We start from the raw sequence: 27,648 nt of genomic DNA on the forward strand, positions 1-27,648 counted from the left end.
ACATCTCTGTGTCACTTCCCTGACATCTCTGTGTCTCTTCCCTGACATCTCTGTGTCACTTCCCGACATCTCTGTCACTTCCCCGACATCTCTGTGCCACTTCCCTGACATCTCTGTGTCACTTCCCCCATATCTCGGTGTTACTTCCCTGACATTTCTGTGTCTCTTCCCCGACATCTCTGTGTCACTTCCCTGACATCTCTGTGCCACTTCCCTGACATCTCTGTGTCACTTCCCTGACATCTCTGTGTCTCTTCCCGACATCTCTGTGCCACTTCCCTGACATCTCCGTGTCACTTCCCCCACGTCTATGTGTCACTTCCCCCACATCTCTGTGTTGTTTCCCCCACATCTCTGTGTCACTTCCCCGACATCTCTGTGTCACTTCCCCGACATCTCTGTGCCACTTCCCCGACATCTCTGTGTCACTTCCCCGACATCTCTGTGTCACTTCCCTGACATCTCTGTGTCACTTCCCTGACATCTCTGTGTCTCTTCCCTGACATCTCTGTATCACTTCCCCGACATCTCTGTATCACTTCCCCGACATCTCCGTGTCACTTCCGTGACATCTCTGTATCACTTCCCCGACATCTCCGTGTCACTTCCGTGACATCTCTGTATCACTTCCCCGACATCTCCGTGTCACTTCCCCCACGTCTATGTGTCACTTCCCCCACGTCTCTGTGTCACTTCTGTGCCATGTATCCTCCCCGTGCTTCTGTTTCCCCACTAGTGAAACAGAGACAGCAGTGCCCACCTCATAGGCTAGTCATGAGCATTAAAGGAGCCAACATAAGTAAAATGCTTGGTACAGTGCCTGGAACACAGTTAAATACTAGTTACTACTCGTTACCTCTGTTACTCATTTCCAACTCCACACTCGCTGTCTGATCTTCATTAATGGCAGGATAAACTTAAAACCCTTTTCATGAACCCCTGCAATATGGCCTCCAGCATCCTCGTGTCTCATTCATGTATCTGATATATGAGGCTCCCACCTCTCTCTGGTCTACTCCCCTCCCTCATAAACTCACCCCTCTCTGGTCTACTCCCCTCCCTCATAAACCCACCCCTCTCTCTGCTCCTTGAACTCCCTTATTCATGTGACTCTAGGACTGTTCCACTCCTATGAAGCTTGGACTGGCCCTGCAAAGCCCACCAGAGTGAGCCTTAGTTCTCTCCACCATTCCCTGGCCATCAGCGATGGGGTGGGAGGGGCAGGCCCACTTTGGCCCAGGCTGGTTGGTGCTCTTCTGGGTTAGTTTTCATTGATTGGGTTTGTTGCTTTCTTTAGTGCTTATTGAGAACCTTCCCGTGCCTGACTTTATTAAGAGGAAAGACTTTATTACAGCTCTTTTGGAAGAAAAAAAAACCAAAGAAGTAAGCCTCTGAACAGCCACAGTTTTATAGAGAGTATTATTCCTGAGCCATGCAGGTCCAGAGCAGCTCAACACTGCTTTGAGGCCATTTTGCCAACTTCTTCGACTCCGTGGAGGCAAGGACAGGGAAGTTTTGCTGCTCTGTCTCCACCACAGCAGCTCGAGGCGTTAACTGCCAGCCTCGCCTCCCTCCTCCCTCAGAGAAGGAAGTGTGTCAGAGGGATTCAGGAGCAGGGACTGTAGGTGTGCACGCTGGCATGCGTGTACAGATTGTTTCGGTGTGTGGGTACAGGTGTCCCATGACTCCTACAATGCAGTTCCTGCAGGGAAGAGGGCTGGTCCTGGCAATTGCTTTCCCAGGAACCCATGTGTTTGACAGAGCAGGGACTGCAGGTTCTCACCACGTTGTCTTTGGTGTGTGCCCCCGTGGATCATCAGGCTCTCTCTTTTCTCCTAGGTTAAATTTAGGCCCTTCTCATCTCATGCTGAGTGAAGACAGCCGTGAAAATGATGGTGCTAGTCTAAATGATAGCAGCATTTTCCTATAACCCATGCTTCTCACCATCTCTCAGGAGACACGGGGAAGTATGTGGTAAGCAATGAGGGCTGAACAACTCAGATCAAGGAGTGTCCCCTGTGGATGGTCTGCTGTCCTGCCAGTCTGACTTCTGTTCCTATAAACTGCCACATCCAGGTGCTACCCTGCCTTCAAAATCCAGCTGTGGCCTTCACACTGCCAGGAGCCATGTCCCAGCATCCTAGGCCCCTGCCTTTGGGTTTCAGAATCTTATCAGGACCTGGGCCTCTGCTTAAAGACCCTGGAAGTGATGTGGAGCTCATCTGGATTTGAGATTGAGGCAAAGTCAGGTCCAAACACTGCTTTTCAGTTTCGCCATTGTCTTGTGGTTTAGAAGCAACCTGAAGATAAATAGCTTGGCGGTTTCTGGTCTACTCTGCGGAGCCTAGCTACATCCAGAACACTTCTGCATCACTGGTATTCTAGAACATAGTTGTATCTCCCAAGGTAGTGTTCACAGCCCCCAGTTTCGGCTCTAGTCTTGCCTAATGGCAATTTTTGAACTGTTTATTCTTGGCCCTAAAGTGACCTGTGTATACCATCTGGTGACACTGGGGCTGTACACATACAGGCAGTATTTTTCTCTCTGCCAGGCAACACTTCTAGAGTCTTCTACAGGGGGCGAAATGTCTGTAACAGAGGGAAAAAGGTTCTGATTGCTCACTTTTTTTTCTCTACGACATCAGGGCAGGATGCAGTGGGTGAGGATATGGCTCCTGTGGTCAGCTTTCTGTTTTCCTCTGTTCCTAGCATCAACCCCCATGGAAGCCCCTAAGACATGCCTGTACCAGCTGGGCAGTAACCTGTCCTTAAAAAGCCGAGTTTGAGTTCAAGAGACCCTGATAATCTCTTCATTCATCTCCTGACCCACAGAGTTGTGAGGGGGATTGTCACAGTTTTCCCAATGTCCCCCTTCTGTACTCTGGCCTCCAGTGCCCACTTAACCAGTTTCCCGTATTCACTTCTCTGCTAAGATAACTGGGTGGTGGCAGGGGGAGTGGATGCTGTTGTCATGACTCAGTTGATGGATGAGTACCCAGCTAACTTCTGTTAGATTCTCCTTGGTTGCCCCTCAAGCATTCACGCCATTTTTGCCTAAGTGCAAACTTTCCAGAAGCTTCCCTTTTCCGAATGGCTGTGTCTGTCCACCAGTTCTTATGTCACCCCTGCCCATTCATGCACCCCACTGTTCAGGAGAACTATTGCTCCACCTGGAGTCCCTGCCCAGACCAGGCAACTGCACACAACCCTCCCATCTTCCCTTAGCCCCCACAGTCCATTTCACTAACGAAACATGGACAAAAAGGAATCACAGCTTGTTTTACACCTGTTCTTGTGGCTTCAGAGGCCCTCATGGCCTGGATGCTCTTAGTCCCTGCAGAGGTCCTCTTCCTGCTCAACTCTTCCCTTGCTTCCCACGCGCCAGCCTCCCCACTATGCCCATTTCCCCAGCATGCCAAGCCCCTTACTGCTTCGAGGCTTTGACATATGCTGCCTCCCTTGCTGCTGTCTGGCTGGCTCCTACTGATGTGTGAGGAAGGAGCTACAGGGTTTTAAGGAGACACCCTGTCCAGAGTTCATGCTTCCCAGGTGCTGCCTTTTTCCTTCCTAGGGCTTCCGGTCATCAACTGTGTGCCTGCGTCTTTACTCATTTCTGTCCCACCCTTTAAATGAAAAGATCTGCAGGGCGGGCATTGGCTCTGTTGAATTCAGTGTCATGTTCCCATAGTTGTCTCCCCTCTTCATTACAGACATACTAAGGGAGAGGTTGAATATGGAATGGGTGTTTAAGAGATGAAGAAGCTTTCCTTCTTCCATTGTATAATTTTAGCTTCTTTGTCAAAAATTAGGTGTTCATAGGTGTGTGGATTAATATCAGGGTCTTCAATTCAGTTCCATTGGTCTACCTGCCTGTTTTTGTGCCAATACCAAGCTGTTTTAAGGACTATAGCTCTATAGTAAAGCTTAAAGTCAGGGATGGTGATGCCTCCAGAAGTTCCTTTGTTGTACAGAGTTGTTTTGGCTATCCTGGGTTTTTTGTTTTTCCTTAGGAAGTTGAGTATTATTCTTTCAATGTCTGTGAAGAACAGTGCTGAGATTTTGATAGGGATTGCATTGAATCTGTAAATTGATTTTGGTAAGATTGCCATTTTTACTGTGCTGCTCCTACTTATCCAAGAGCATGGGAGATCTTTCCATTTTCTGGTATCTTCTTAAGGAAATAACTGACAACTGCTCTGTCACACTGAGATGTTTTCAGGTATGCTCTGCTACTCATTCCTTTCTGAGCCACAGCCCTTTCTGTAAAGAAAGAATTCCAGAGGTGGTGAAATGTGTATCTATGTGGAGAAGATGGCTCAAAATACACACACACACACACACACACACACACACACACACACACACACACACACATACGCACACATGTAGAACACATAGCATGATCCTCAGAGAAGGATTTCCATGTGGATTGTAGCCTCAAGGACCAAAGAATCAACAAGAGAGTGTCAGTGTTCAGAAACTCAACTTACATTTGGAAGACTCAGTTCCTGGTTTGGTGGCTCCTCAGAGACCACTAGCTTCTCTAGTGCCCACAAGCAAGCTCATGAGGTCTCTAGAGACGTAGCACTGGGTGTACAGATGCTTTAATTCCAGCCCAAACCTTGTTGGTGCCATGAATAGGTGCGATCATTATAATGTGATATTCACGCAGTTAATTTTTTTCAAGTTTAATTTCACTTTAGTTTATCAGTGGTAGAATCCCTGCTGGCATGTCATTTAATCTACTTCCTGTGCTAATGATGATTCTGAAGCTTTTCAAAGAAATGATTATATGATAATACAAAATTTGATGGTGGATTGGAGCTATCATTTACAGGGATGGGATCACAGCAAAGCTCCCTGGAGCATCACTCTTGTAATATGGGCTGGGGATTCTGCTGTGTCTGCTTTGCTCTGGGATATGGAGGAGTGAGAAGAGGAAGGGCTGGCCCTTTTCCTGGGCCAGAGGCAGACTGCAGACCCTGGGCAAAAGCCGTGGGAAGACACAGACTTAATAGTTAGGAAGAGCACTCTCACGGTGTTGGCTGCTTCATATTGAGATAGATTACATGTTGAAGAAAAGCCTTTCCCATCGATCACTGACTTTTTCAGACACTAGACTGAACACCCAGGGGTCCCACATCTAGACAGAATTCTCTTTATCACCCAGCTACCTGCCACTTGTAGCCCCCATGGAATTCTGAGCCCAGGACTGAACCTGAGCTCTAGAGACCTACAGGCTTGCTGCTTTGTCTCTTAGTTTCATCATAATGAACCAATCACAGTAGTCTATGATGTCAGACATTTCCTTTTATTGGCTTTTGGGAGACTCCTTTTGGAAAACCCAGAGGTACTAGAACCATTCATCTACAACCTCCTTGAAGACAGTGGTGAGAAAAATACATACATATACATATAGATATGTCTATGAGCAGTGCAGTGGTGAGCGGAGTTCGAAGGCTAGAAGCGCTTCTGCAGGGCAGACTGGATATTCTTCAGCAGGCCCCACTTAGCTCGGTTCTTCCCACGCCCATCTGGTGTTACCACCTGCAACGGGAAGCAAAGATTGCATGGGCCCAGCCACCGAGGGATGGCGGCTCTTAGAGCGCAGGCCCACTCCACACACCATCTCTTTAACTCCCCATGACGACCATGGAAAGCTTGCAGGGTCAGTCCCCCTTAAAGATGAGGAGATCCAGCCTCAGGGTACCACAGGCCTTTTACAGTGCCCACAGCTGTTGTGTGCCATTGGCACTCTTCTACAGATCAAGTTCTACTTCTTTTAAGGCAGCTCGTTTAACCAACTGTGGACAAGCATGGTAAACTAGATCCCAAATGGGCTTAACCATAGAACCCCACTCCAGCCTCTGGAACTTTGTAAGTCATCCAATATTTTCCCTTTCATACAGACAGGAATGCTTTGTACTAACTTTGGTAAGTGAATGGTCAGTCAATGTACCTGGGAAAAGGAAGATCACACTGGGCAATGGAGCTAAGCAGGACTTTTTAGAAACCCCAGAGACTCAGCTTCTTGGTGGCTCCCATAGCTTACGTTGACGGTGGTGGGCTTCTCCATTTCTCCTACCTGGTAACATTACCATCCCCTAATACACATTGAAGTTGGGATGAAAGATCCCACTGTCCATACAAATGAAGACATTGATGAATGAATAGACGGGGTGGGATTGGATTTAGTGGATAAAAAGCAAAGCTTATAACAAAGCACAGAGTCTCTATGATAAAAATTTTAGTCTTGTATGTTTGTATTGGGCAAAAATAGAGGTGATATATAGATATAACCCTGATAAAGATGAAATGAAAAATCTAAGATGCACACAGAGCTACTGGGGATAATAGAAAACACCTAATGGTACTGTGAGTTATGGGGTTTGGAAATTCACTAAAAAGAAGACGTTTTCAAGTTTTGTCTTAAACTATAATAGGGACCTTTGAAGACAAAGACTGGGTGATATAATGGACAGAAGGGGTTGAGAGTGTTTATTAACAAAAAGATCAGAGAGCAGAGATCAGAAGAAGCAGGAAGACAGAATTTGAAATGCTACAGATATTGAAATTACAGGGGGTATCTAATTGTCCCAAGAGCCTGACTCAGTACCTGCCCGAGAGAATCACGCTAAAGCTGTGTGATGGTTCTGTTCCAGAAAAGGAGAGGAGAGCTAAGGCTCACTAACTCCTGGGAGCTAGATTGAAAAACTGATTCTGATTCTAGAAGCACATAAAAACAATATGGGCTAACAATGATAGTCCTAGTTCACTTATGACTGTAGATGTAATCATATAAAATCAGACATAAGGTAACTGAAGTAGCTGTTAGCATGGCATATTAAAGCAATACATGGTGATAGGCGAGGGCTGAGTTCATGAAGGTAAGTAGGATCCAGCATAGAAAAGACAACCCCGGTGCTGGGAGATGCTTAGCATAGAGCTTGGACTTAGTATGGGCCAGGTCCTGGGTTTAATTCCTGGCACCAAATCAAACCAAAACAAAAAAACTGGTCATAATTTACTTCATTGATAATGGCCTAAAGGATTTTTAAAAAGCATGTAATTATGTCAAATAATGCAAATAAGTCATTCTCTATGCACAAACTCTCAGAAGCCTGAAAGTCAGAGGACATTTCCTTAACTTAAAGGCTATGAACCTAAGCACTAAATAAAAACCAATGAATCAATGGAGAAAGTTTAGGATCAGCAAATGACAAGTGTATCTACTACCACTGCTGCCATTTTACGTATGACTCAAGGCTCTTGCTAAAGCGATTTGGAAAGAAAAAGAAATATAACCTCAAAGACTGTGAGGGAAGAGATAAAATCACCATTTCTTATATATGATAAGATTATATGCCTGGAAAAACAAGCTGAATTGACAGACTCTTGGGATAATGGAGTCCTTAAAGATTTGCTACAGTTCATTTATTGTCAGGACTGTTTTTGGTTATCCCAGGTTTTTTGGTTTTCCATATAAAGTTGAGTATTGTTCTTTCAAGGTCTGTGAAGAATTGTGCTGGTATTTTGATGGGGATTGCATTGAATCTGTGAATTGCTTTTGGTAAGATTGCCATTTTTACTAGGTTGCTCCTACTTATTCAAGCACATGGGAGATTTTTCCATTTTCTGATATATTCTTTAATTTCTTTCTTTAAAGACCTGTCATACAGGTCTTTCATTTGTTTGGTTAGAGTTACCCCAAGATATTTTATGTTGTTTGTGACTATTGTGAAGGGTGGTGTTTCTCTGATTTCTTCCTTAGGCCATTTATCGTCTATATATAGGATGGCTACTGATTTTTTGAGCTAATCTTGTAGTATCCTGCTGCATTACTGAAGGCGTTCCCTGGTAGACTTTTTCAGGTCACTTATGTATACTATCATGTCACCTGCAAATAGTGGAATTTTGACTTCTTCCTTTCCAATTTGTATCCCCTTGATCTCCTTTTGTTGCCTTATTGCTCTAGTTAGAATTTCAAATACAATATTGAATAGATATGGAGAAAGTAGACAACCTTGTTTGTTCCTGATTTTAGAAGAACCACTTTGAGTTTCTCTCCTTTTAGTTTGATGTTGGCTGTTGGCTTGCTGTACATTGTCTTCAAATTTATCTATGAGATAATTTCTGAATCAGCCATATATTTGGACTATACTAAAATATAGAACAAACACTTACATTATCAAAGTTTGTGCATGATTCACTTTTTTCTAGATATATTTAAGGGGTATGAAACATGTTGATACACATATACACGGTGGATCATTACAATAAGCAAATCAGTATATCTGTCATTTCACATAATTACTGACTTACAGTGTGGTTATAATCTGATACAGTAGCACATTTATCATATATGACACAGTATTGCACGTAGTACTCATGCTATTCATTAGCTCACTTAGCTATGTAGTTTACCTAGGAATATAGGGTTGAAGACCCCAGAAAACCTTACATAAAGCAGTTTGAATAAATGTTTGGATATGCAGAAAACTTATCAATTGCCTTCCAATTAATTGCTCAGTGGCTTTCTAACCAAATTCTGTCTGATTTAAAAAAATAATTGAAAAAATAAGCATAGTGAGTTCCTCCAAAGTTAATACAAATATGTCAGCCTCCATGGTTAGCTAATTTAGATTCTTGAAAAGAAACGAGGGTAATGGAGATGCCTGGCAGTTCCTCACAGCAGCACAAAGCTGACATTAATAGCCAGCTGTTAAAGCAGAGAGGTACTGACACATGAGTGGGGAGTCTTAGATGTCATACCCTGTCTTTATATTTGAATGTTTTCACTCCGGTTTGAGACAAAAACCTCAAGTCTTCTATTTTTCAGTTCCTTATCCCCGTAACTCACAGCTCTCTTAACTCATTTTACTGCCCAGTGGCTCCATGTACAGCTTATGGTTTTCATTTCATCTTTATTAAGAGTATACACACACACACACACACACACACACACACACACACACACACACATATATATGTATATATATATATATACCGTCTCCATTTTTGGGGGTGGGAGAAATGGGTAGTATGTCACCATATATACAATATTCCTTTTACCTTGCATACAGCCCTGTTACTGATAAAATTTTTTTGTTCAAAGTAGAAAATATAATGCTAAAACATACTAGGGGATTCAGAAATGAACCTCCAAATATATATATATATATATATATATATATATAGTGAATATAAGATCACAGTAGCACCTTGACCATGCACTATGGAGTCAAGGCAATCCTTGGAGATAACATTGGTAATGGGCTCATATGTGGAGAGCAGATACTTCTGTTCTCAGCATTACATTCAGAGGCAGACTCTGTATGCATACAACTTGAATGGTGAAACTACAAATTTAGTAAAAGAATATGTGGGAGATTATCTTTGTGCTCTAAGTCAAGGCAAGAACTTTTTAAACAGCACCCCAAAAGGTCAAACCAAAGGGAAAACAGTAATGACTTTGATTACATCAAAGTTCAAGACTTCTGCTATTTCATGGAGTACAGTATGAACAAAGGTGATAGACAAATATCAGAGGAGTGAAAATATGAGCAGTGTCTAAAACCACGATCTGGAATATATGCATCCCATGAGTCACCAAATGGAGGGATGGGTGCAGTAGGGAAGTGTGCAGAGGGTGTGCTTACAGGAGGGATCCCGGAAGGGTATAAGCATTTGAAATGAAATGTAGAGATGACATAGCTATCAGGGAGAAAAATAGAAGAGATCTTGGTAAACACAGGTGAAACTTAGGATATAAAGTCCCTCTTTAGTCATGGGCATAGCCAAATGAAGTACACCTCCTATTCCGTGACCCAGAAATTTCAGTCATAGTGCATTTCTTACATGAGATGAATTATGTCCCTCTGAAATTCATATGTTGTTGTCCTAATCTCCAGCACCTCGGATAATATTTTGTTGGGACAAGGCCCTTAAAGAGGTGATGAGGTTAACATGAGGCCATTAGGGCAGCTGTAATCCAACCTGGTTGTGATTCTTACAGGAGGGTTAGGGTTAGAGTGTAGACATTAGTAATGCATGGGGAAAGATCACTCAGGAGCACAGCGAGAGAGACTTCCAGTCAGACTCGAGGCTGTCTAAGGATCCCTGATCTATTATAGCACCTTGCTACTGCAGCTCTACCTGACATACAAAAACCAGAGAGATATTTTTCACACCTCCATCTCACCCACAAGTTGTCACATGTTGTCTATTGGAGAATTATTGGAAGTAGCCTACGTGTCCCCACTGAGTAGACTGGTGACAAGAAGGAGACAAATGCACACTAAGAAGGATGGTACCGCATCAGAAATTCAGGGACAAAATACCCAGAGTGTTGTACACCAGAAGTTCTCAACTTTATTTACCTTATGATTTATAACAGTAGCAAAATACAATTATGAAGTAGCAACAAAAATAATTTTATGGTTGGGAGGGCCACCACAACATGAGGAACTCTAATAAAGGGTCACAGCTTGAGGAAGGTTGAGAACCACTGATGTAGATGGGACATTCAAACACAGTGTTTAGAGAAGAAAGGGTAAGAGAAGAAAAGATTAATGCAATGCTTTTTGTGTGGACTAGTGATACATCACAATACATATCTTGTAAGAACACATAAAAGTAAAGAGATATAAGTAAACCCCTTTTGGGACAGACGTCACAATCTGGAACATAAAAATAAGGAACTGTCCTTGCAACAATTAGTGCAGATGGCTGAGACCTATAATATCAATCAAACTTTGGGTACATGAAGTTGAAAACCAAACCAGGTCCATCCTGAGCCTGAGTTACTCTTGTTCTCAGGGTTCAAGCTCCTCTGGCCACAGGGCATGTAGGGAAGGACCAGGAGAATTTTACTTCCAGGAAAGTTCCAGAGTTCTTTGGGAAAAGCCATGAGGACACAGAGAATGCAAAGTGTGTATGTTTCACTGCAGGGCCTGGAGCCCCTGTGCAGGAGTAGGTCCAGGGAGGAGGTGTCAATCCTGTGGGCGAGATAGTGGCAGTCACACAAGGCTGTCCTTCAGTCTCAACCTTCAAGATGTATGACAGTCTGGGGAGAGAGAAAGTTGGGACTTCATGGCAGACAGGATGCTCTGTTCTGTGTTCGAGTCCCAGCCGCATCACAGGCTGAGGAGGGGGCCCTGAAGAGACCCAGGGTGACCAAAAATGGCTTTTTGAGCACACAGATATTGAGGGACTGACAGACTGCCTGGGGACGGTGATGTCTGCATCCTCTGAAGGGTTATCAAGAGCCAGGTTCGAGGCTTTGCCTCTAAATCTAATGTAATTCAGTTATCCAATTTATTGATTAAAGTGGCAGACCAATGGACCCTTGCATATATCTTTGTCTGAACCCTCAAACCTCTGTGTTCCACAGCGAAGGGGACCTTAGGGCAATTAAGTTAGCTGTTTGGGGATGGGAGATTTCCTCATCATCGTGGGCTCAGTGTTATAAAGGCCTAGTAGGGGGAAGGTAGAGGCAGAAAGGAGCTTGAGTGAGGGCTGGTGGAGGGAGGACACAGCTGGAAGCCGATGTCTTGAAGATAGAGGAAAATGCATGCGAGTTAAGAAATGTGAGTGCCAAGAAACGGCAAGGAGTAGGTTCTTCCGTAGAAACTCCTCCACCAGGGGTATCCAGACATTGAAGGTGCCTTGATTTAGCCAGTGAGAACCATCTTGGACTTCTGAGCTGTAGAAATGTAATGATTTGTACTGCTTATTCGCTAATCTGTCATAGTCCAAAGGAAATCCACACACAGGTGAACAGGCTAGTCAGAATTTAAAGTGTGGTATAGAGACAATGAGCAGAGAAAGAGGGTGATAGTTAAGAATGGGAAGTGGTCAGGGGGTATAGAGGATATATTGAAGACCACGGGAGGATCAGGAGGAGAAACAGGCTAACAGGCACAGCAATTGAGCAGAACACATTCATCTGTCCTTTCAAAATAGACCGCCAGAGTCTTTGATGGTAGAAGCTTTGAGGTGGAGACCATGAGCAATAAGGAACCAATAAGACCAACACAGTTCATCGTCATGGAGTTTGGCCAGCTAGTGTTGTGGGGATTGGACCCAGGAGCCTGAGCCCCAAACAAGGAAGGCTCTTTCAATTCATAATTCTGCCCCAGAAATAACAATAGATCCATCAAACAAATAACTCTCATTGCTTTGATAGCACCTCCCCGGAGTCAGGTGCTCCATCTCCCGGGCTGGGCTCACTCCTGGACTTATGTATATTTGATTATGGTCTAGGAGGCTGGAGCTCTGGCTATGAATACAGACCTAGGTTCTACTCAACCCCACCTCCTTTGTTTCCTCCATTTGAGCTTCCTCCTTGAGGTAAAATCTGAGTATCTGGGACGATCAGTGATAAGGACACACAGCATCTGACACAGATTTGACCTTCAAATGAGACCTTTAAAGTGTTGCATAGCTAATTTTCTTGTTTCAGGTACTGTACCATGTGCCAAAGAAAATTTCTTAAGGAAATCAACAAGTCTTAGGCTATGCAAATCAAATATAAAGGTTTTATTTTGAGTCTTTTATAAGAGTCCATATGACGGAAGCATGGATAAGGAATGATTATACTACCTCATTGCAGCATTCAAATAAAACCTTTCAGAAATACGCATAGCACCAGTGCCAAAGGAAAAACTTTCGATTTTATAGGAAAGAGCTAAAGCCATTACTTTTATGAAGCTTTATAAATGTCATTCAAACACACCATCTTATTTTCATTTGCTGTTGAAGCCTTTACTTATGCAAATCATGACAAATGTTAAGGAAGCCTGTGTTTCCTCTGGAATGCTAATAGAACCACAAGGAAGGGAGGAAGAATTACTTCTGAAGGAAAAATCTATACTGTAGCTCCTTGAGTCAGATAAAAATGAAGCGTCCAGAAAACCTCATTAATTAGGGTTCTGCTCATTTAGATATTGTGCGAAAAAGCGAAGAAACAGGAATGCATTTCCCTCTGTTTCATCGAGGGCAAATTAATCGCATAAAGACAATTTTAGGGAAATGCTATTTCTTGACTGGCTGTATAAAACATTCAGTTTTCAGGCATCTTATGATACTTTGCGATTATTAATTTTATTTATCAGTTTATTTCTTCACTTCTTAATTTAGACACCCACTCATATATTCATTTGTTTGGCTACATTTTTACTCATGTATCCACTCAATAACCGTTAAGAAGCTGCAGCATGCAAACTGCTTCGGCAAGCACCGCAGGATAAAGAAAGATGGATTAGGCAAGAATTTTGTTTTTGAGGAGGTCATAGTGTGAGAGAGATGAGAGGACCCAAGAGGGTAGGATGACAAACTGATGACAGTCCTCAATCCATCCCAATCCTCACATCTAGAGATGACAGATGATTCATTAAAAAAATTAATAACTACTGAGTGCCCTTCATGGGCAAGACATTTCTGAAGGAGTCTAGAAGCGGAGAAGGCGGATGGGATCAGATTACAGGAGAGACCCACAGTCAAGAGCACAGAGTACACTAGGTAGTCACGAGTGTGAGACTTTGGGGCTCTGGAGTGAGGAGGTCTCTGTGGTGACTGATCAAGAGGCATGCAGGCTGGCTGAGAAACAGCTGAAGAGCAGTCAGACAGGCTTTCTCATCACGCTTCCTTGGCATGTGTCTGACCTCTGTGGGAGGGGGAGAGAGGCGTGACCGTAGGAGGCGTTGGGAATAGCCCCACTCTGCAGACGTGCTACATGACAGCACAAGCGTGACTGTTGTTATTTCCCATTCGCCATCGTTATCAGAGACAAAGACCAATCAGACTCTTTCACTCAAACATCTGAGAAAATGGCTAAAGTGGGATTAACTAGACTGATGGGTACTGAGCCATAGATGGAGACTATATAAAGCTACAGGAAAGCTGGGTTTAAGGGAGCAGAAACTAAGGGGTGACCAAAACTGAGGCAGATTCATAGAGAAGCAGACAGGAGAGCAGGAGGAGGAGAAGAGAAGGAAAGGAAGGGGAGTGGAGGATGAAAAGAATGAAGCAGAGGTGAAAGGAGGAGATGGGAGAGGAAAGGAAGGGAGGGGAAGGATGGGGGAGAGACGGGAGGGGAAGGGAGGAGAAGGAGGGGAGAAAAGTAGCAGGGCTGGGCAGGGAGGGGAGGAGAGTGATGGGCGGGGAGGGGAGTGGAGGGTGATAACTTTCTGGTTTTCATGGGTGTCAAGTCAGACAGACACATGTCTTCTAGAAGTCTCTTGAGTCCCCCTTCTTCTAAACCCTAAGAGAACGGACCTGTCCTCCTTTCTACATTTTAAAGAACCTCTAAGACTTACTCAGAACCCAAAGAGCATCTTCACAGTTACATAGGAGAAGAGCTCTTGACAGTCCGGTATTCTTAATATCAGTCTGATGGCATTCATGAGTGTCACTTGGGGATTCGAAGAAGAATCAGCTCTCCAGTACAAAGAAGAATAGCTTGTTTCCTTGCTTTACAGAGCTCACCTGATTTGCTCAGTGTCTGTTTTTTAACTCCCAGTTAAACCAAAAATAATTTTAGAATAAATATGTGTTAAATATTATACAGGACATACTTGTACACAAGTTTTATTTGCTGTCTGTGAGAAATGCTGACTTAACTGACTGTCCTGCCTCTATGCTGAATTTCACACCTTGTCTTTGCAGGGTGTAGCACTCCCTTGGAGTTTGTTTTTTTCAAATAGTAATTATTTCTTATTCTTCTCATATACAATGGTGTGTTTACTAGTTCCTGATTGTGGCAGAAGGAGGGGTTAAGCTTGATTTTAATTCTGATTTCTATATTCTAACATAAAGCCTAGAAAAAGTGGATTTGAGTTCAGCAGATCCTACCATCCTTAGATCTGGTTGTCAGAAATGGGTGGAGACCAGCAGCCCTGCCTCTGACTGAGATGTAGGCAGCTTTCTGAGTTTAATGGCAGAATTCTCAGTGGTCTCTGATGATCTTCAAGTCAAATCTGGACCCTATCAAGGTATTCCCACTTGATAGGCTAGAGAGATGACTCAGTTGGTAAAGGCTCTTGATAACAAGCCTGAGGACCTCACTTTGGTCCCCAGGACACACATAAAAGAAATGAAACTGACTTCTGCAAGTTGTTCTCCTCTGACATCCACATACACACCATGGCATGCATGTGTGGGTAGTGTGTAGGCATGTGTGCACATGTGGGCTCCTCCAATAAATCTGTAAGAATTAAGAAATCCCAGTAATGCTGGGTGTTGGTGGTGCACACCTTTAATCCCAGCACTCGGGGGCAGAGGCAGGCAGATCTCTGTGAGTTTGGGGCCAGCCTGGTCTATAGAATGTGCTCTATGACAGGCTCCAAAGTAGTACAGAGAAACCCTGTCTCAAAAAACAAAACGAAGAAGGAGGAGGAGGAGAAGAAGAAAGAAGAAAAGAAGAAGAAGAAGAAGAAGAAGAAGAAGAAATAAAAAAATTCTATCTAAGAAATGAATGTACACAGTACCTTGCAGATGTCACTCCATTGCCCAGGACCATTATCGTTGATGGCTCTAACCTTGAACAAATACTCTGTGTTGGGAGTCAGGTTGTGCAGCTCCAGGTTCTGTTGCATGATGTCCCGAATTTGTCCACAGAGTTCTGTTCGAACATTGTTAGGAGGGGTGGTAACAAGCTCATAGAATTCCATCTCAAAGGAGTCCACATCTTCTGTTGGGCATGTCCAGTAAACCTAGGAGAAATGTGTGTATGAGCACGGTGCCAATACACACCCCTCTGTTGTCTTCTAAAGATTTGTGTTATTGACTGTATGTGGGCTGTACTTAAGTTGACCCCTTCTACAGCTGCTGAGGGCTTTGACTTAGATCATGGGTAAGGGTCTTTGGATGCTCTGATGTGCTACACAAAATGGATTTCAGGAACAGAGTTTATTCTTCAGGGTTCTGTTATTGTCAATTAACACAGAGGCAATGGCCTTAGATACAGTTTATCAGATACATGTTGCACACCAACTCTCACATCAGGCTGCATGTCTCCAAACCGGGTAACCCTCAGAAACCTCTAGAAGGCAGACTTCATCCTCCCACTTTACAGACACAGAAAGGATACATTTGGCAAATCCCACAGAACATGGGAGAGTGACACACTTGTCTCCCAGCCCTTTAGAGTGAGCTGGGGTGCAAACTATTTCCTTCTCTACTCATGAGGAAATATCCAACAATGGATACAGAATATTTGTACTCAAATCAGAAGATATCAACTCCTCAGAAGAGACTTAGTGGCAAGTCTCAAACAGCAGATAGCATTTGGCATGGAAATAGTTTATGATAATAGTGTTTTCACATTTATTTATTTATTTTTATTGTGTATGTGTGTGTGCACGTGTACACTCACACCATGCCAAGTGTCTTGGAGTATGTGTGGAAGTCACAGGGCACCTTGCTGGACTCTGCTCTCTCCTTGTATTAAAATTTGTAAGTAAATCTACTCCACAAATAAAATTAACTAATTCTTTCTGATTATCCAAACAAGTACATTTATGCTAACATGCTTTGGGAATGCAGAAAAGGTGTAAGGGATGGAAATAAACACCCCTCCTAATCCACAGGTTGATTCATTACCGTGGTTTTCTATTATCAGGAGATGCGAACACACTAAAGCATGTAATTGTGATTACATGGCTTTAGTTCATTCTCTTAACTTACAGTTAACGTATTTTATATGTTAAAAATCTGGTAAGGCACTGTTTTTAAAAACTCCCATAGAGGCCAGTAAGATGGCTCAGAGAGTAAAGTGCTTGCTGCTAAGCCTGACCACCTGAAGTTTGATTCCCAGGACTCCCACAGTGTAGGTGAGAACTGACTCTGACCTTCACATGTATACTCTGGCATGCACACACACACACACACACACACACACACACACACGCGTGCGTGCACAGCTCATGTGCATGCACACATACACACACAAATAAAATGAATACATGTAATGAAGCTTAAGAAGGATTCTAGAAATAACTGACACCTTCTATAGCTGAGTAGTCGGGTTTTTCTAGTTTTATACTCAGACAAGTGCTGTAATGAATATTTGGGGGCATAAATCCTCGTCTGATTTTTTTTATAGTTTCTTAAGAAATTATTTCTAGAAATCAAATTGAATTTAAAAATCTCTAGGATTTTGCAATACAGACTAATAACTTTATAAGACCAACTAGAATATTTTCTATGCAGAAACCCTGAAGATTTGGGAATGATGTCTACATAGACTTAATCATTTTCATTGTATAGTGCAATGAATCCTGGGAAAGGCCATTTCATGACCCTAGATTGGGGATCTTCATTATTATTATTATTGTTATGGATTAAATCACTGTCTGACCATAGGTGAGGTGGCAGTGATCAGCTTGGTTGTCTTGGTAGGTCCTCCCTATAAGCTTATTCAGGGGGTAACTTCTAGATATCATAGGTGACTTCTCCAAGTTGAAGTATGGAGCCCTTCTACTTCATAGCAGGAGTTGTGGACTCCCTGTGAGCCTGAGTTTGCACTATAGTTCACTGAAGTTACCTAGGCCCTGCTGATTCAGCTGGTTACACAGCCATCTTTTGTGTAAAGGACAGGGGGCCACTGTACTGTGTTCGAGGGTCTCCAGGAGGGCACTTTCCTCCCTGGCACATTTCCTATGGTACTGGTTTTAAGCCTCTGAGGCAAAGATTACAATGTCTCGGAAAGACGGGAAGGTAAAGCTTGGTAAAGCTTGGCCTCTGTCTGGTTTTGATTTCCTTGTGTTTAGACTCTACCTACTGAAGCACAGTGTTCAGACAGCAGCCTTGGTAACACCTAGGTTGTGAGAGACAGACACTGAGGCCCCCGTAACAGGATGACACATAATCTACCTTCTACGGAGTCTCCAGGAGATGTTAGTGCTTGGGAACCATGGGTCTAGACTTCAAGATGCCTATTATCTTTGGGAGAGGGACAAAGGATGAGTTCTGCCATATGGAAGCAGGCCACAGACTAATATGGGAGGTGTGTCCCTGCAGGAACCTCAAAGGAGGCAAGAAACTCTCTAATCAAATATTTAGTTGCCCAGCAATGCTTTGCCTCTTTGAATTCAAATAAGGTACTTGGTAAGTAATTCAATTTAAGCTCAGTTGGATTTCAGAGAGATGATAAGGAATAGACCATTTGTCCAAGTTAGGTCAAGAAGGCCAAAGGCAAGTCTTAAGGGATGGCAGGTAAAGAGATCTAGGAGTGCCCCACTTTCCACATCACCCCTAAAAGAGAAGATGGATCTCATCAGAGAACTGGAATTTTCCTGGGTATTATCATTCTGATCTTCCCAAACCACTGGGAGCCTGAATTCAAGAGAGGCAGCAGTTTAGAGGAACACACAGCTGGCAGCCATTTCTAACCCATTCCTGGTCTCTACTTCCCATTTTCACACTCTCCCAAGGCGTTTTGAAACTTGCTTTGGTTCCAACTTGATTCTCTTTCTTTTTGCTTCTCTCTCTCTTATTTATTTAAGGAATGATCTGCATGAATGTGTGTGTGTGGGCACGCATGCGTGCGTTCACTTGACTTTTATGTTTGTGTGAAGATCAGAGGTCGATAACATCTATCTCTATCACATTATTATTCTATTATTTATTCATATTTATTTCCTAGACAATGCTGCCACTAAACCTGGAACCCCACTATTTCCACTAGACTGTCTGGTCAGGAAGACACTGGGATCCTGCCTCTGCCTCCCCAGCCCTGGTGCAATAGATGCACGCCTGAATCTGACATGAGTGATGGGGATGCAAACTCAAATCCTCATGCTCACACAGCAAGCACCTTGCCTGCTGAGCTGTCTTCCCTGCCAGTTCTCTTTCAATAGAGCAGGGCTGAGGATTTACATGTACTTACCGCTATGGTTTCATTACACTGATGGGCTAATGAACATTTCAGAACCCTACACTATTTGACTAACCTGACTGCTGCAAAGAGTCTAGAGGAGCAGATTCAAGCGACCACCTTCTAGAGGCCAAAGACCACCTTCTCTGACACCTTGCTTTCATCCTATGCCCCCACACCATCCCTTTGTCTTACCTTGGCAGCTCTTGGATACACCAGAGTCTGGTAGATGACAATTGGCCCCGGGGTCTTCACGGAGGTGTCATTGAATGAGTACCAGTTGTGGAAGCTATTGCTATTCTGTGGGGGCTGGGTTTCCCCTGTGGCACTCCAGTAGGTATAGAGGCCGTCAGTTTGTTTGACAGGTGCAGTAGATTGGGCCCTTCCAAAGGTCTCCAGACCCATCTTGGCCTTCTCGTTGGTGGTATTGAAGGACAACAAGGAGGAGCTTCGTTGGTATATCTGCTGGTTGCCGAAGCTGTGGGTGCTGAACGTGACCTTCCTGGCGATCATCATTTCTGAGTGGATAGGATACTGGGAAGGGAGAGAGTCCCCCGAGGAGCAAGCCTTCTTGGGTCCAGTGGGAAAGAGTTCATGGATGGCACTGGAGAGTTCAGCAAAATCCAAGGGGATGCAGTGTAAGGAGTGCAGCCGCAGCTGAGGGTCAGGCCTGAAGGTGTTCTGGATTCCCTCCTCGATCTGATCTACCAGAATCTTAGCAGACTGCAGGAATGCCACCTGTCCCGTTTCTTTCAGAGCTTCCTTGGAATAGGCGATCAGGCCGTCCATTTCGTTCACTTTCATAGTGGTGATGTCCACGTATTTCTCAATCTCCTTCTGTCTGGACACTTCCAGGTTCTCTATCTGCTCCATGATGATCTTCTCTTTCTCTTGAAGGATGGCTCGGAGTTTAAGGAAGCCGTTCCTGACCTCCTTCCGCTTCGCTTCCTTGTCGGCTTTAAAGCTGCTTTTTAAGATGTTGAATTCCATCAGGTCGTTATCAATTTCATATCGGACTGAAAAACAAGTTGGCTACTGTGAAAATTTTCATCCTCCCAGATGCCAAAGCTGTATCAAACTGAAGCAAATTTCTGGACTCAAAGGAAATGAATAGAGAGAGGGAGGAAGGGAAGACACTTGGAGGTAGGCTGACACAGGCTAGAACAGGCTTTTGAAATAAAGTCCCCTCTCCATGCCCCCAGATGGAACTTTCCCCTGCAATAGATCTCTTTTGTAGCAGAGGAAGAAGTAAATTTCTGATGACTGTTGAATACTGCCTTCAAACAAATAATGACCTAGAGTTCTTCAGTATAGACAATAGGCCATTCCTTATAGATATGGACTCTTAAGTGGCACTACTGTGTCCCCTACCTGCCCAGCATTCTATGTTTAGATTGTTTTATTGCTGTTTAGCACTGGTGTTGGAGACTGGGTGGGTGTGCGACTCACTAACTGCCCTGTGCTGACCACTTCAAGCACAGTTGTCTCATCCATGGAGAAGATTTTAACATATGCACTGTATGAGTATTGAAACTAGACATGGTATTCTCCAAAAGTATCCTGGCTAGTTTTATGTCAGCTTGACATAACCTAAGGTCACCTGGGAAAAAGGAATCTTAATAGAGGAAAATGATTCCATAGTGTTGGCTTGTAGGCAAGTCTGAAGGCATTATCTTGATTGATGTGGGAGGACTGTAGCTCACTGTGGGTGATCCTGGATGATATAAAACAGGGAACTGAGAAAGCCATGGATGAGCAAGCCATGGGCAGCATTCCTCCAGGGCTTGCATTTCTGTGTATGCTTCCAAGTTCCTGCCTTAAGTTCTTGCCATGACTTCCTCCTATGATAGATTTTGATGAGGACATGTAGGATAAAATAAACCCTATCCTCCCCAAGTTGTTTTTGGTCATGGTGTTTTATCACAGCAATAGAAAATTGCCTGATCAACAAAGTGAGTTCCTGGACAGCCAGAGCTGATACACAGAGAAACCCTGTCTCAAAAACAAACAAACAAACAAAAAATGAACAGATGGCAGAGGCTTACATAATCCCCTATAGAAGGTGCCATTTCCCTAAGTGGATTTCTAGATCTCAGTGGGGACAAAGACATGTCTGACCCGATGGAGACACATCAGAAATTATGAACCCTTTACTGAAGTTTATGAAGTATTATTGTACTTGGCTTTGGTATAAAAACCAGGGTTGGTTCTTTTATAGAAATTGTATTATACAGCTGCTATAAACAACTGTGAACTTGCAGACAGAAGGAAAACAGAGGCTGGGCAGAGCATTATTGGCTGTTTTGGGATTTTCCTGTTACTATTTATCCATTAGCAGCTCTCTGAATTCCTTGTCTACACCTTTGACAGAAAGTTCATAGGAGATACCTTCAATAGAGATGACTCAGGGTTAGATTAGTTATCCCCCCTGGAAATCGGGAAGTAGGAGATAACAATGACCTCCATGTTCAGTACCAAACAGAGCTTCAGGCTGTGACTAGAGAAAACTCACTTTTCCCCCTTTGGGTAATGAAGCCAAAGTTCAGGAAGATTGTGACAAAACTTAGAAGAGTTTTATGTGCTTATTACACACCAGAGCGTGTTCCTGCACCCCATCCCAGGGATGGAAGAGGGGTGAGAACCTGCTTCATAAGACTAGTTCTACTCACAAAATCCAGTGAGGGAGTTACCATTATCCTTACTATTTTATAGATGAAAACACTGAGTCACAAAGACACAGTGACTTCGTGACACTAAATGGCTGGTGGTAGTTGTCATGGACGCCATGACAGTGACATTCCGGCCATGTCAGGGTCTCCCAGTGTCTGGATTTTTCCACCAGGTGGAGTAAGGCTCCTAACATGTGCCACACACAAACTTCTGGTCTCTTCTGTAGCTGGGAGTTACCCTGAAGGGGAGTGGGAAACCGACCAGGACCTGCTTTGAACTTGGCGATGGCGCTGAAGAGGGCTGCAGACCTCTCGGAACAGGCATCTATGAGGCTGACCGTGTCATGACCGTTGTGGAAAGCGGTCTTGCAGAAGGCGCAGAGCAGCTGGTTGTCGCTGCGGCAGTACTCGTTGATGCGGCTGGACGGGTGGTGGATGCAAATCTTCTCGTCCTGGTCCTCGGCGCTGGTATCCACGAAGACATGGTCCTGCATGGCCACATCCGAGTGGAAGGCTTTGAGGCAGTCGTTGCACAGGTTGAGGCGGCAGGTGACACAGCGCTTGTAGGCAATGCGACGACTCCGGCACACTTGGCAGAGGATGGGCCCCGAGGATCGGTCGAAGCGCCACTTGAGGTAGCCATGCTGCTGCATGTAGCGTTTGGTGAGGCGCCCGCGCAGATAGTTTTCCGGAAGGTGCATCTGGTGGCTGTAGGGCATGCAGTGCGAGCGGCTGCACATGGGGCAGATGAGGATGAAGAAATTCTCAGTGACTTCGGCATGCTTTTGCAGCTGCCGCAGGCACTTCTCGCACAGGCTGTGGTTGCATGGCAGCATGAAGGAGTGCAGGCGCAGCCGGTTGCACATGGGGCAGGTGAGATGGCTCAGCAAGTTGCTGCTGGCGGGCATGGACTTGGGCTCCTCCAGCTGGGTTTCGCTGCTCCCTATGCGGAGGGCGGTCTTGGACCTGAAAGGAAAAGCAAGCACAGGCTTCAGGAACACACCCAAGAATTCCAGAAGGATCTATCCAGAGAGGTGGTCCACTGGAATGGTGATGAAATGGCTCCTGCTTGGTTCCTGGCTTCTTGACTTGCCTCCACTCTCTTAGAAAATAAACACAGTAAGGCATTTAATACCTGCTGCTGGTACCCAAACCATAGCATTTTTAAAGATGATTAAGACTGAATTTAATGCCTGTTTGGACCGAGTACAGCCCCTGGGATCAGCCAGAGGCCTGCAGTGCCCTCCTGCTCATTTTAATTTTGAGGGAAAGAAAAGCAGCAGATCAGTAGCGGTTTGGTGTGGTCAGCTGGCCCTGGGTGTTCCACCGCATGTTAGTAACCACCACAGAACATCGGCAGGAGATAGGGCCTCAGTGACTTTGATGGATCATGGCAGAAGTGATACCACTGCAGGTCTCTGGAACTCAGACCAGAACATTGTCCAAACCACAAACGTGACCTCCCACCCTCCTGTGCAGGGGGAATGTGAGTGATTAAGCCTGCTCTTTCTCTTTCCAGAAGCAGATTCGGGTTCCATACATTCTAGCCGCCTTCTAGACAAGAGTAAGAGAACCAACAGATTGACTCTATTCTTGTTAACATGAGCCCTAGTCCTGTTAGGGCCTATGGTGGCTTCTTACCCAGGTATCTCACCCTGGCGTGGAATGGGACATGTTCCCCCTTGACATAATGAATCAACAAATCCAGTCCTGCCCAGTGACAGGCACACTTTTGGTGCCTGTGCCTGTAAGGCAGTGACATTACCATTACTGTTGCATTCGGGATGGGACAAAGGGAGGTAGTAAATGGCCTTACTAAGATGAGACAATCTTTGAGCTGAGCTGAGAACCCGAGAGCTGACTTAAGGACCATCAATAACACACAAGGGTCTGCCCCTGGAAACTAACACGTGACGGGGCATGGAACTTTCAGAGTTGCTGGTTTAGAGAGTTTTTAAATCTCTTTTGTGCTCAGTTCCCCCACTGTAAATCAAAGATTATAGCACTTCCTTGGGAGTTTATAAAGTGTGCATGAGATAATCCATCGTAAGTGGTAATATGGTCCCTATAATCACTCTCCTGTGCTGTTCACCAGCTAATATCCACAGGAGAGGAGAGGAGAGGAGGAAACCACAATAGGAGGAAATGGTATTCAAGCCGGGAACGCTCACATATGTATCTACTGTTGTGAGTTATGGGTCTTTATTTGTTTAATATCTGAGGTCAGCTTCATGTATTCAATGCTGAGATCTACTAATGGTGGGAGGCTGTGCTTGTGGAATTCAAGTGCATGCTTGACAAGCTGCAGTCAGTGTAAGAACAGTTAGGGAAGTAAGCTCTTGGCTGTGGGAACAGAGATGCCAGCTGATGCATACATTGTAGCTATTCCTACCATTTCCCTGTTCATAGTAAGATACTGGTCTTGGTGTTAGCCTGTGTTCTCTTCTGCCCTAGTCTTTCTGATTTCCCTTTGTCTCCTTCTCCTCTTTCTTGGCCAAGGAACCTGTGTCTCAGAGCACTGGCAGTCAAAGGTACTTCCCAAGAATATTGTCCTAGGGTGGCCCTGAGTCACAGATGTCCCCGTATATCCTTAGGCATCTAGACAGTCGACTCATTCCTGAGGGCTTGGATGCTGAGATCCAGGCTCGCAGTCTCACTGTTTCCTTTGACTTCCTAGCCTCCTGCTTGTTCCTGGAAGGGTCACCTGGAGTTACAAGTCAATTGTGCATGTGGTAGCTGCATGGACTTCTTTGATAAAAATGTTAGATTCAGAATCAGTATATACTAAATGGAGAGAGGATAAGAGATCAGAAAGAGAGAGAGAGAGAGAGAGAGAGAGAGAGAGAGAGAGAGAGAGAGAGAGAGAGAGAGAGAGAGAGAGAAGATCCAGCCTTCAATACAAACAGACTTCGTGTGCCCATAACACAAAAAGGGATGCTCTCTCAGCCTGGACTCTTAAGGGAGTGTGCTACATGTTGGGCTTGCTACCTTACCAAGTGGCTGAGAACCTGAGTGTCAGGACTTTGGATGGGAAAGAAGGAGTGGCCAGCAGTTCAGAGTACCTCTGTAGGTTATTAGGGTCAAAAGTGGTACCTTCAAGTTCTTACTTCTCAGGTAAATGTTGTGGTACATAGGAGGGTGATGAAGAACAGTTGGTATTTTCTTTTTGTATCATATAACAGGCTACAGAACACACACTATATCATGGTCTCCATTTTGTAATATGGATTTTTTTTTAAATTAGGACCATTGGCCCAGCTCTGGATTCAAGTCATGACTCTACCCCTTCCCTGCTGTGTGGTTTTGGATGACTTAGTATCTCCCAGCTCTACATCCTCCTGGGTCCAGTGGGCACAGAACGAGGCAGAGGAATGGTTACATAAGCAGTTACATAAACAGTAAGTATAACCTATCACATGTTTGCAAGATGAGAGCCTTTGGGGTCAAAGGGTGCAGCATGAATTCACTATACCACCAGTGGATGTTTACTATGCATGTAACTGCTAAAAAAATTACCATTGATGTTTTCCTCCCACATAGAGTGCACTCTAGGAAACACCAGCTTGTTCTGGGGTCCCTACAGACCTACAGATAGCATGAGTTCCCTGTTTTTGTTTTTTTTCCAGTGTAACTACAGGATGGATGGCCAGCACTTACGAGATGCGGATGGTACGAAGGCGACCCCTTCTGAACGTGACGATGGCATTGCGGCAGCAGCGGCTCTCATAGTAGTAGCATTTCATGTTGGTGTTGGTTGTGCAGCAGCATTTACAGTTGGGGTCATTGGCCCAGGAGCAGCAGCACCAGTGGCAATTGGGGTTCTCTGCACAGGTGCAGTGGCAGAATTGGCAGTTCCGTTCATCCTTGTAGGGACAGGGGAAGCAGGTGCAGTTCCGCTCGGAGGTGAAGATGAATTTGCAGCACAAACAGGAGAAGAGCCGAGGGCAGCATCTCTGCCAGGTGCAGCACGGAGAACAAACACACATAGCCGTCTCCATGGCTCTTAGATCCTTGGTACTAGGCCTCTAGAGTTTTGACAACTTCCTCTACCAGATTCCTGAGGTCACTTCTCCCTCAGAGGAATCCTTGCCACCTCTAGTGAGGCTGGCAGTTTGGGAGTTGTGGCAGGAAGTTGGCCAGTTTAGGAGGCCGTTGCAGGTGATGTCTCTCCTAGGAAGCTTCTGAGCTGGACTTACCTATTTCAGCCTGTGGACATTTGCTTATGTCATAATCCCTGGCCCCCACCATGCCTTAACATGCTAGGTAAGAGGAGGACACCCAGAGGCAGTATCCAGTATGTGAATGCATACTGGGTGTTTTCCATGCGACCAACTCCACAGGAATGGTGGCACCATGACCTCTTGGATATGTGAGCTGTCATTTGTCACCTTTCAAGCTCTCACATGGATTTCAAGTGTGGCCTTTCCTTGGTAGGTGCTTTTCCTGATTTTTGGGTGAGTTGCCTTCAGGATTTATCTTTAATGACTGAAAGACCAGGGTCTGACTAATTAGAAATCCAGACTGACATGGTTTTCATCTTCCATCAACAGAACTATTTGACAAGCAAAGCACAATATTTACAAATAATGGCAGTGTCACAGTCACTGTAAGGAGAGGAACTGAAGGGACAGAGACACAGGTCACTCAGGCGTTCCCTTCTTTCAGTGGTCCCTGCTCATGTTCATGAGGCATTATTATGCTTAAATCACTCAGGTTTGGGACTCAGGTTTTGTTCCCTCTCTTCTGTACCCCTGCCCCACCCCACCCCACTCCACCCCACCCCATTCCACTGTATCCATTTATCAAGAGGCTAAGGTACATAATCTTCAGCTACTCTTCCAGCATGTACTCAGTAGCCCCAGAAACAGGGCCCTATATATTGGGGAAGAATTTTGCTTTCCTCTTGGTGCAGCTTGCAAAGATGAAAGGAGCAGAGGTTTCATGGCCACACCATCCTAGAACAGTTGCAATGCCTCATTAGATTTCCAAAAGACAGCAGAAGTGAGAGCTGAATTTGGCTGCAGGAGTTCTAGTGAATAATATATTATCTCTTCCCATGATTATCACCTTTGTAATAGTAAAGAACACTCACTGAGTGCTAACTGGGCCAGACTCACATAGAGTTTAGATCTCTACAATTGAAAACCCTGAATCCTAGGGTATGCTTTATTTTTGATAGATATTATTAAATTATTACTCCAAAGCATACTCCAGATTACACCAACACCAGGGGTAGGTGCATGATACCTCCCTTTGTGTTTGCCCAAATTCAGTGTTGTCAATAAGCTGCCTGACCCTGGTGGCACAGAGATCTGAGTTCCATTCACAGGCCATTTCAACATTGTTCTCTATAAGGCTTCCTTTTCTTTGTCTTTTTAAAAACATTGAGATGTAATTCACTCACATTAAAGTGAGCAAGTCAATGCCTTTTGGCGTGTTCATTAAATTAAATTAAATTCATTTTCTAATCCCAAAACATGTCTGTCTCCCCCAAAAGACACTCATTAGAAGTAATTTCCTCCTCTACTCCCCCATCCCTTATTAAACAATCTTTCTGATTTATGCATTTGCCTATTCTACAATTGGAATACTATGGAGCCCTTTTTTGTCTTGTTTCTTAACTTAGCACATTTGGGTTCATGTTGAACCACACATGAGATTTCATTGTGTGTGTGCATGTGTACATGTACACATGCAGGTTTGCTGTATGTGCTTGCCTGCATGTGTATATATGGAGGTTAGAGAGTGCTCTTAGACACAGCCAAACATATTTATTCTTGTAGTGGCAGAGGGTCATAATCGGTCAAAATGCTGAGAATATGTAAGTCTGAGTGGTCAGCTGTAGAGGTGTCATCCACATCAACTTCCCCCAACTCAAAGCTTGGGGACATTGAAGGAGAGTGGACATGAAGAATGTAAACGCTGGATGACGGGCAAGAGAGCTACGAAATGGCATCTTCTGGCATGAGATGACCTGCACAGACCAGACCACTAAAATTTCCAGCATTGTGGGAGGACTGGCTCTGAAGTCCTACCCTCATCTGAGGAGCTTTGACAGTTGTTGGCCACCTAGGGACAGAGGGTCACACTGGAGGTATATGG

The 27,648-nt window shown here is 44.5% G+C and overlaps 1 protein-coding gene and 1 long non-coding RNA gene across 3 annotated transcripts in view; one reads left to right on the top strand and one right to left on the bottom strand.

Moving 5' to 3' along the window:
• Window positions 1-5,302: 5,302 nt before the first annotated feature.
• Window positions 5,303-25,737, bottom strand: Trim42 (tripartite motif containing 42). The gene is made up of 5 exons (XM_040740359.1): window positions 25,204-25,737; window positions 21,815-22,512; window positions 19,073-19,893; window positions 15,489-15,713; window positions 5,303-5,547 (listed from the first exon to the last, which is right to left on the bottom strand). Exons 1-5 carry the CDS (start codon window positions 25,542-25,544, stop codon window positions 5,461-5,463), a joined length of 2,172 nt encoding a protein of 723 aa, XP_040596293.1. The 5' UTR covers window positions 25,545-25,737; the 3' UTR covers window positions 5,303-5,460.
• LOC110342865 overlaps window positions 25,698-27,648 on the top strand; it is a 118,679-nt gene continuing 116,728 nt past the window's right edge. For both annotated transcript variants that reach the window (XR_005874982.1, XR_005874983.1), the window contains exon 1: window positions 25,698-25,976. This is a non-coding gene — a long non-coding RNA (uncharacterized LOC110342865). The remainder of the gene's footprint in view (window positions 25,977-27,648) is intronic.

This window comes from Mesocricetus auratus, unplaced genomic scaffold, assembly GCF_017639785.1.
Source record: "Mesocricetus auratus isolate SY011 unplaced genomic scaffold, BCM_Maur_2.0 Super-Scaffold_100691, whole genome shotgun sequence".
In the NCBI taxonomy this organism is placed as follows: Eukaryota; Metazoa; Chordata; class Mammalia; order Rodentia; family Cricetidae; genus Mesocricetus; species Mesocricetus auratus.